General features: G+C 26.1%; 3 protein-coding genes across 7 annotated transcripts; 2 read left to right on the forward strand and 1 right to left on the reverse strand.

Annotated features, from left to right (window-relative positions):
- The first annotated feature begins 118 nt into the window (after positions 1-118).
- On the forward strand, positions 119-1742 carry LOC117207485 (barrier-to-autointegration factor). Its single transcript, XM_033447788.1, has 3 exons — positions 119-310; positions 515-644; positions 898-1742. The coding sequence occupies exons 2-3, from the start codon at positions 519-521 to the stop codon at positions 1042-1044; spliced, it is 273 nt and encodes a 90-aa protein (XP_033303679.1). The 5' UTR covers positions 119-310; positions 515-518; the 3' UTR covers positions 1045-1742.
- Positions 1743-1878: 136 nt separating this feature from the next.
- Positions 1879-4855, forward strand: LOC117207479 (leucine-rich PPR motif-containing protein, mitochondrial). Of its 3 annotated transcripts, none has more exons than XM_033447777.1 (10): positions 1879-2039; positions 2103-2251; positions 2378-2497; positions 2588-2855; positions 2953-3184; positions 3264-3452; positions 3525-3732; positions 3829-4041; positions 4114-4355; positions 4577-4725. In XM_033447777.1, exons 1-10 carry the CDS (start codon positions 1909-1911, stop codon positions 4700-4702), a joined length of 1878 nt encoding a protein of 625 aa, XP_033303668.1. In that variant the 5' UTR covers positions 1879-1908; the 3' UTR covers positions 4703-4725. The 3 variants fall into 3 exon arrangements, with proteins under 3 accessions (XP_033303668.1, XP_033303667.1, XP_033303669.1); XM_033447776.1 differs by having other exon boundaries at positions 1909-2039; positions 2360-2497; positions 4577-4855; XM_033447778.1 differs by having other exon boundaries at positions 1955-2039; positions 2089-2251; positions 2360-2497.
- LOC117207480 (monocarboxylate transporter 12-like) lies at positions 4827-9832 on the reverse strand. 3 transcript variants are annotated; one of them, XM_033447780.1, is made up of 9 exons: positions 9599-9832; positions 7219-7338; positions 7014-7157; positions 6666-6934; positions 6215-6408; positions 5751-5997; positions 5410-5575; positions 5125-5292; positions 4827-5025 (listed from the first exon to the last, which is right to left on the reverse strand). In XM_033447780.1, the coding sequence occupies exons 1-9, from the start codon at positions 9780-9782 to the stop codon at positions 4865-4867; spliced, it is 1653 nt and encodes a 550-aa protein (XP_033303671.1). In that variant the 5' UTR covers positions 9783-9832; the 3' UTR covers positions 4827-4864. The 3 variants fall into 3 exon arrangements, with proteins under 3 accessions (XP_033303671.1, XP_033303670.1, XP_033303672.1); XM_033447779.1 differs by having other exon boundaries at positions 5092-5292; positions 9599-9831; XM_033447781.1 differs by lacking the exon at positions 9599-9832 and adding an exon at positions 7580-7740 and having other exon boundaries at positions 5092-5292.
- Between the last annotated feature and the right edge of the window lie 3 nt (positions 9833-9835).

The raw sequence follows: 9835 nt of genomic DNA on the forward strand, positions 1-9835 counted from the left end.
ATAGTAGTAAAAATACACTTATTTAGTTACATAGAAATCAGCTATCATGTGCATAAAATTTTACATAGATTTCCGTTCTACAATTTTATATAAATTTATATAAATGTAAGTTGCTTTGATAGTGTTGTGTTTAATTTTTTTAAAGGCGTATATTTTATTAAAGAAGAAGATATTGTAATCCTAAAGTGAACAATTAGTTACAAATTTAATATTCAGACTGCCATAAATTTGCAATAAAAAAAAAAATAACTATATAAACACAGTAATTAATAGAAATAATTTAAACTTAGTTCATAAAAAGTTATTTAAGGTATGTATTTTATAAAAATAGGTATATTATTTAGTTATTGTATCTAAAGGTATATAAAAGTAAATTTTAATAAAATAATTAAATCATATTTATTTTATGTTAGTTATGTTTTGTCTTGACCTTTCATTTAATATAACAATAAAAGAGTACTGCGTTTAATTATTGTGCTTGTCGTACAGAACAAAGATTTATTTTCATTTTCAGAAACATGTCGAGCACATCACAGAAACACAAAAACTTTGTTGCTGAACCAATGGGTGATAAACCTGTTACAGATCTTGCTGGAGTTGGAGAAGTTCTAGGTCGTAGATTGGAAGCAGCTGGTTTTGACAAAGTATAACATACTTTTATCTGAATCTAATTAATAATTTGTATTTTATTAATATTTCTTTATAATGAAATGAAAGAGCGAATTATTAGAAGTATCTAAGAATAACTAAGGCAAATATAAACAATGTTAAAATTTAAGTAATATTGAGTAATATTGAGTAAATAATACTTTTTATATGTACCAATAACTTGGTAAAGGATTGAAACATTCATTTAATTTAATATTAATATATTAATACTTATTAATATACTTACAGGCATATGTAGTACTTGGACAATATTTGGTTTTAAAAAAGAACAGAGAACTGTTCCAAGAATGGATGAAAGATTTGTGTTCTGCTAATGCAAAACAATCTAGCGATTGTTATCAATGCCTCTCTGACTGGTGTGAAGAATTTTTGTAAGATAATTATAAAATTTAATGTTGATATTACAAAAATGAGATTTTTAATATAGCAAAGTATGTATTGTAATATTGTAATGCAAAATGTAAAAACTGTTTCATTTTCGTGACTTCAAGATAATTTTAGATAAACTTACTATAGTATAATGAAAACAAATATCTTCAAAGGTACTTTAAAGTTTGACATAAATGTAACATGATATGGAAGTTTGTAATCTTATTTAATGTTTATACTAGATAATAGTAAGATACATTATTTTATGTATTAATGTTAATTTTTCATTACATCTTATTTATTTTCTGATACCGATATACCTTTTAAACTATTTTTTACATTTTTGCATATAAAACAACATGTAAACTGTTCAATGTGTGGATATTTTACTTATAACTGTAACAAAATTTTGATAATTCTTGTACAAAATTGTTAGAAGTGCAAGATCTAATTTGAAAATATATTTTTGGATATATCTAATAATTCAAATATTTTAGTATATACAAATTTATACAAACAGTTATATATACAGAAATATTGCACATATATACAATAAAATGTAATAATATTTTACCTCTGATATGAGTATATTAATCTATTGAATCTTAAGACGACTACATAAAATTAGTGGCGAATGTTGACAGTACTGTTTTTTATAATCCGTTTATATTATAAGTCTCTAATAAATAATTGATGTTAAATTAGTTATTGCCAACTCATTAATGAAACAAACGAATAATTATATTTTTAATACGTTGTGTATATTGTTTTATTGGGAAGAATTTATCATTGTAGGTTATAGGGTTAGGTAATTCAAGTATTGCATGTGAAAAACGCTGCATCAATTTTATTAACGAGTGTCAACTTATCATGGTAAATATTTTATTAAAATGTGTAAATCATTTTCAAAATCACTTAAAAATTATGATACTAAACGAAAACAAGAAAATGATACATTTTGTACCTCGTCTACGTAATAAAACATTCGAAATGTTAGAAAGGTTAGTTTTTTAAATGTATTATATATTTATTAATGTAGTTTATAAGCAGTTTTATATTAATAGGGATACAATGCCGATATTGGGTACTGCTGAGAATTATAGAAAACAGCTAATAAATGAAAAATTTAATAGCATACATAAACACATGCAAATACACAAATGTGTACAGAGAACACAAATGGCAAGTATTATACATCTTATAAATTCAGTGCGTAAGTATAAACAAACACGTATTATTGCAATATTATTATATATATATATATATATATATATGCATATAGAGATATATATATTTATAGAAAACTTTTTTCTTTAAAAAGATGGTATACATATTGCAGATGTTATAGATACTGATAAGATACTCTTGTTACTTTCCTGGTGTAATAATTTAATCGACTGTTTACCAGTAGACAAAGTAAAATTTGGAAGATCTTTATGGTTGATTTTGGATACCTGCAGTATGTTCTCAGTATTACATATTTATTCTATAACTTAAAAGTAATAAAAACAACATAATTTAACGTATTTTTTTTACATTGAATTTGAAGATTTTAAGATGTCCACAGCCCATTATAATGAGCTTTTAAAATTATATACAAGAAATGAATATGATTTTTCAATTATGGAATTACTAATGCACATGAAATGTAAACAAATTTATCCAAATGATATCACGTATAAGATATGTATTGAATATTGTTGTATGAAGGGAAATATTGACATGGCATTAATGTTTGTTGAAAATATACGGAAGTTACAGTTTCCTATATCGGAATCTGTCTTCAATTCATTAATATTGGGATATTCTCAATCTGGGTAAATATACAAGATTTATTTAATAAACATTACAATATTTTAATAATTAGTACGATATTTAATTTTTTAATAACTAACATGAGTGTATATTTTTCAGAGATATAGAGAATGCAAATAGAATGCTAAACTATATGAGACAACAGAAATTAAAATTAACAAGTGAAACATATGCTGCTCTTATATATACTTATGCTAAATTGAATAATGTTGCTAAAATCAAAGAAATAATTCAGCATTGCAATTTAAACAACATATACTTCTCTAACAAAAATATTTTAAATGTGATTTATATATTAATAGGGAATAATAACATCAATGATGTTCATATTGTAAGAATTTCTAAAAACTTTCTGATAAAGTACCATTAATGTGTACCATGAAAGTTAATAATGGAATATTTTGTTTTAGATGTATCAATATTTAAAAAAAAGGAACACCATTCTAAATACTGAAATAGAAATTATATTGAAGTTAATAAGTATTGATCACATACACTTAGCTATAAAGGCACTATCATGTATAGGTTTACATGATAAACACCCTCAATTTGAAAATATTCTGAGATTAATTTTAAAACATGTAGTTAATAACAGAATGGTAAGAACAATATCCTTTTTTGTTGTCACTTTTTTTATATTTTAATAGTTACTTCTAATATATTTATTTTAGTTAATTAATGATATTATTAAGCTATGTACGATTTCTGAAGACGAAACAGTGTTCAAGAAATGTTTTTTAATATTATTACATTATTCGTTAATGAAAAATGACCATTTATCTATTCCTTTGCTTAGAATATTTAAAAGTCATTATCTGATAAAGCCACATTATTTTTGGCCACTTTTACTGAGACAGGCAACTAAGTATGATTTACAAGGTATATAACTTATTAATTTTTAAAGTATTAATAAAATTTATTAATACTGTCAATATTTCATTAATATTGGTTGTGTCAATAAGTATATGCTTTTAGGTATTTTAGATATTCTTAAAATTATGATCAATGACTTTAATATATTACCTTGCATTGATACAGTTACTGATTACGTTTTACCATTTACTTTTGGAAATGTATCTCACACAAGAAATTTATTAATAAAACATAATATAAGTGAAACAATGATTGATAATGCTTATGTATTATTACTATTGAGGAAAAAAAAGATAATAGAAGCTGCTATATATAGTAAGTCCAAAACTTTAAGACATATATAGAATAAATATATTTAGACTAACAATACTTACATTTTTTTTATAGTGCGATATTTCAAAGGTGAATATTTTTATAAAATTATTGCTTCTGATCTCAGACTAGCTGCAGTACTTAAAAGAGATACATATAATTTTGTAAACATCAGTAAGAACCTAATAGAAAGCACTGATTCAGATTCAATATTGATGTTAAATAACAAATCAAATAATGTAACATTTGTGCCTATGGACAAACAGTTACATGATTTTATGATTGATTTTCCATCTCATAAAATGTGGTTGATAAGGGTATGTAATTTTAATTTTATAAATTACAAATTTTATACAGATTATTATGTCACAAATCTTTTTTTTTGAGTTATTTTTAATAAGTTAGAATAAAAGTTACATATATTATGTTGTTTGAAATGTATTTTTTTATAATTGCATAATTACAGTAGTGGAATATATGTAATAAAAAACATAAGTAATAACTTAATAATTACAATTTTGTTGTATTATCTTTTTAGGTAATAAATCAGCTGGTAAATAACAATGTTAGCTTAAAGACTGAAACAGTAGGAAAAATACGTGAATTTTTACATGCACAAATAACAGATGATGTACTGCAAGTTCTTCAAAGTTTAACAAAATAAAGTGATGTGAAATTACCCAGCAATTTTATATTTAATAAATTTCAAGTTTATTAGATCATATATTTGCATCATAGTATTCATTCTGTAGTTAGAAGTATAGATAAATTAAATGGCAAAACATTTATTAATAATTATAAGAAAGCAATAATTATTTTGGACAAATTAATTATTTATTATATTTTTAGTTCTTTGAGTATTTACATTTTTATGAATTTTTTGTTGAATTGTAGGTATAAAAAATAAAATTAATCCACTAATAGTTATCATACCACCAGCAGTGAAAAATCCAGGATCATAAGATTGAAGTACATCATATAACCATCCTAAAATTATGAATTATAAAAAGGTTAAGAAAATAAAACTTATGACTTAAAACATTGTAGACACACCTGCAATGGGTGGTCCTAAAAGTGATGCGAAACCTTGAAATAGTAAAAGCTGTCCAAAAGCATTGGTGAGACGATTTAAACCCAATAAATCTACTAAAATCACAGATGTAAGACCAACATAAGCGCCAGACGTGAATCCAAATATAGAGGAATAAAGTGTGAATGAGGCAAAAGATGTGCAGAATGCACTAAGAGTTGTAGCTGGAAAAATACACAAAGATTAAACATCATGCACGATTTTCAATTAGATATTAATCTCTTAATATAATTTAAGAGGTTTGATTAAATTTTATAAATAATAACAAAAGTAATACTTACAAATGCCACATATAGTAAGACATAAATTATATATTAATAGTCGATTAACCCATGGCTTGTCTGAAACATATCCTAAGATTATACGACCAACTGTATTAGCAATTCCGATTATTGCAAGAAGATAACTTGCATCCTTTTTATTAATCCCTCGTTCTTCAGCTTGAGGCTATAATCAATATTTTCATGAAATATAGCATAATCATAAATATATTAAGAATTATAACTTTTACAATACACAGTTTTTGTAAAAATATGTTAAACAAAAGTCGTTTATAAACAAATTAAATAGTTTCTGTTATCAAAAAATTAAGAACATTTTTAATAAAAGCAAGTATATATACCAATACATAGATATATGGTACATAAAATCCAATACTGGTGCAGAAATTAGAGAAAGTAAATAATATAAATACTGGATCTTTTAACAGAGAAATGGTTACATCTTCTTGAAAGGCATTGAGCTTTCTGTCAATACTAATTTTAAATTCTTTATTACCAGCTTTTATATAATCTATTTTATTAGGTAAACTTGTAGAGGACTTATGAATATGAAAGGTTTCTTCGCTATATCCTTGCATTAAATTAGGGCTGCAAATAAAAACTACGTGTTAATAATAATTGTATTAGAAAATTACAAAATTTTATATTTTATATATTGAAAAAGATGTCTGTGTTTATCTCTCTGCACTTTTACAATAATAATAATGGTAATAGATGTTAATGCTTAAAATATTAATATCGAATAGATATATATATATATATATATATATATATATATATATATATATATAGAATAAATACTGACTGCTCTTTATGAATATTCTCTAAACTGTCTTGTATCACATTATTTGAGATCAAAACAGGTTGACTCAGGGACTTTAAACCAGCATGATTATTTTCCTTTCGAAAACTCACACTGTATATCTTTTTACTTTGTTCCTCATTAGATAAATTATTCGAATATTCTTCAGGATTATTTTTCATGTTCCGTGAAGATTTCTGAAAATTGAAACCTAGATCTATGACGATACGGTACCGTTGGTTTAAAAACATGAAATGTTTATATATCTTATTCAACGCATCTGATCTCACATACATATAATATACATATATATAATATACGCGTTCGTATAAATTGCGCTTTCGTTCTTCTTTATCTTTTATAATTCGATTTCATGTATAGTTTGATACTATTTATTATGCGATGTAAATGCTGTTATTAAATTCTTATAATAATACATACAAGAATCCTGTACCTCTGTAGAACTTCTCTTTTTTCGTTTATTCATTTTAAGGGGCCTAAAAAGCGCTCCAAGAACGGTGCAGTTTAGAACGATTCCAGAACAAATTAAAATCGCTCCTCGCCATCCGTATGTCGCTATAAAGTAATCTAAGCAAGGTGCAAAAATTAATGTGCCTAAACCAGAACCGCATACTGCGATTCCCGTTGCAAGGGACCGATACTTTTCAAAGTAGTATGTCACGCTGACAATCGCAGGTAAATAGATCAATCCAAAACCTAGTCCTGCAATAAGAACAAATTGTTTATGAACTTATACGCTGGCATTAAAAGTTTCTATATAAAGTAATACAAATATTTTCACCTGTTCCAATGCCGATCGTAAAGTATAATGTTATAATATTTCGAGCCCACATACTCGCCAATAAACATGCACTGGCCAATATCGAACCAGCTATAGTTACAGCCCGGCATCCAAATTTATTTACGAATAAACTTGATATCGGACCTTTAATCAATCTTCCGTTATGTTTTTGAGAAATCGAAATTATCGTGGATGAAAAGTTTACCTGAGCACAAAGTAACACCGACTAATATCGACGCAATCCATGCAGTTGCACCTTTTCCCTCCTCGAAATAATACAGAAGTTCTAAATAAAAAACACCGAACGAATATGTCACTCCATCCGCTGCAACAAAAATATATTGTTCTTTCATATAGAGTTTTTGATGTAAAATAATGTTTAGTAGATGATGGTTAAAGAACTAAATAATATATATAGTAAGTAACCTCTTCTTTGGGAAGAGAAATAAACGAACGATACCTTATACTTGTTATTCTAATAACTTTTATTTTTGTTAATGAAATTAACGTCAGTGTTACGAGAAATAAAGGAATTAATTGATAACAAAATGAGTAATCTATTTAACCTAATTCGTCAATAGGAAGTAGCATTATACTATTCATCTTTAAGTTATCGCTTCATTATTACTTTCCTTCTTGTGAAACTGTTCTTGTTTTATTTTATTTTATTTTCAATCGTAGTTACAATAAATGTAATCAACTATTACGATATTTAAGAGCAATCATGGTATTTAACGTAATATTAAACGAATGGTATAACATGAATTTAATATTTTTCAACAGACGCATATTCAGTATCACCTCAAAGGTGGTATAACGCAATTCTTAGTCACTACCATACAAAAAATATGTTTTTCGTATCATATTCTGATTTCACGTATCGTGAAATTACTGTTATGCGTAATCAAAGTTTCTCTGTATGAGTATATTTCCATACATATGGTAAGTGACGAACAAAGTGCAATAACTCAACAATAATACAGTTCGATCGCTGGCATTGTCTTTGTAACGAAATAATCTTCGTTAAAATTCTCTCATCGCATAGCGTATTGATATTTGTCATTTTTCAAATGGAAATAATTTCAAAGGTCGTTCTAATCCTCCTCTTATATGTATTGGTATCGATAACCTTGTTACCATCATAACTTTTTCGTCATAGATACAATCATCGCCTTTAAATTTTAATACATCCAATACGATGCTTACAGCGAGGAGAAAACAAGCTAATAATGTAAGAAAACATCTAATAGAAATATTTTTATGTGTCAAGATAAGAAGTTAAAAAGACGCATAGATATATGTAATATATCATTTTAATGTTTCTATAATGCCAAGGCCAGCGCTTTTTTTAATCTGTCTTTTCTATTTTTGGGATGCGTGAAAATTTTGTGTCATCTTATAATGTGCTAATTATCAATTAAAATCTGTTATAAATCTGATTGATCTAAAAATTGATCGTTTCATTATAAACAGCTATATTAAGCAAATATAGATATCTATAAATTTTTTCCGAATTATATAAGTATATGTACTTATAAAAGAAAGGACACAATGATTATCTTTTATCGATTTCGTCAAGATATGTGCATCCTTGGGAAAGTTAAAACCAGCAAGAAATCGAGGATGCACCAGTAAACATGCTTGCAAGGTCATTTTCCTTTTTTCGAACCATCACGCACATAATGGTACATGTGCATGATTTGTGTATAATGTAGAGCACGCTTAATTTACTGTGTTTGGTAATATTCTGTTTTGTAATAAGTACATAATAATAAACACATGTTACAAATCTGTTCTCGTACAAGAGAAAATGTGTGTGTTCTTAAGTATCGCTCTTTCATAAGTCATGCTTTGAACACGAGATAGGAGATTTAAGAAATTGAGAATGGTTTTAACTTGTTTTGCTTCTCTTCGTTATTTTATTCAATTAACGTAATACCTATTGAATAAAAGGAATGATAATATAGAATTAACAAAGTAAAGAGAATAAAACTTCTTTTTATGACATTTTTATGAGATTAAAAAAATCGATTTGTTAATGTATAAATCGTAAATTAACTTAAATGAGTTTCTCATAAAGATTAAAAATTGTTTTTGATATAGTGTAAATACGAAGCGGAATCTAAACGAAAATTTTACAATTCCGTGAAGTCTTTTCTTTTTATTGCTTTATCTCAGAATGTTTTTTTTTATTCTAAATTAATAAAGATATCATTTATTCGATTAATATATCTAAAACGTGGCCGTAATGGTAACAGTGTAAACGATAAATCTCTCGAAAAAGAGGAATAAGTATACTTTCATTGAAATGCTTATTATAAGTAGGAGTATAATAATTATATTTTAGATAAAGATAAAAAATTGGAGATAAAAGTTATGTGGTTTTTTAGTATATAAAATCTACTTTACGGTATTCATATTAAATTTATAATATTTTAAATACATATACGTTTAACGGCAACATAAAATTTGAAATTAAAAATGAAAAAAGGAACTTGGCATGTTTCTTCGATATAAATTTTAAACTAAACTTAAAATGAAGTTTTAAGAAAGTATAATGAAACGAGGAAAAATCGGTAGCTTACCAATTACATGGATTAAAAAGGATGCTAGAACTACGATGTAGCCCCATCCTCCGTCCGGTGGTAAGGGTTGCTTCGTAGCTGATGGCACTGAATAATCCATTGAGGTACAGGCGATATTTTCACTTGCATTTTTTTTATCTTGCCTATTTGCCTCAGCGGAGGAGCTGACAGTCGCGTGTGCCATGAGCTGCTATTGTTGAACTTAGTGAACGTTGTTTCTCGCGATATCAAGTACAT

This window comes from Bombus bifarius, unplaced genomic scaffold, assembly GCF_011952205.1.
Source record: "Bombus bifarius isolate JDL3187 unplaced genomic scaffold, Bbif_JDL3187 scf7180000008030, whole genome shotgun sequence".
NCBI lineage: Eukaryota > Metazoa > Arthropoda > Insecta > Hymenoptera > Apidae > Bombus > Bombus bifarius.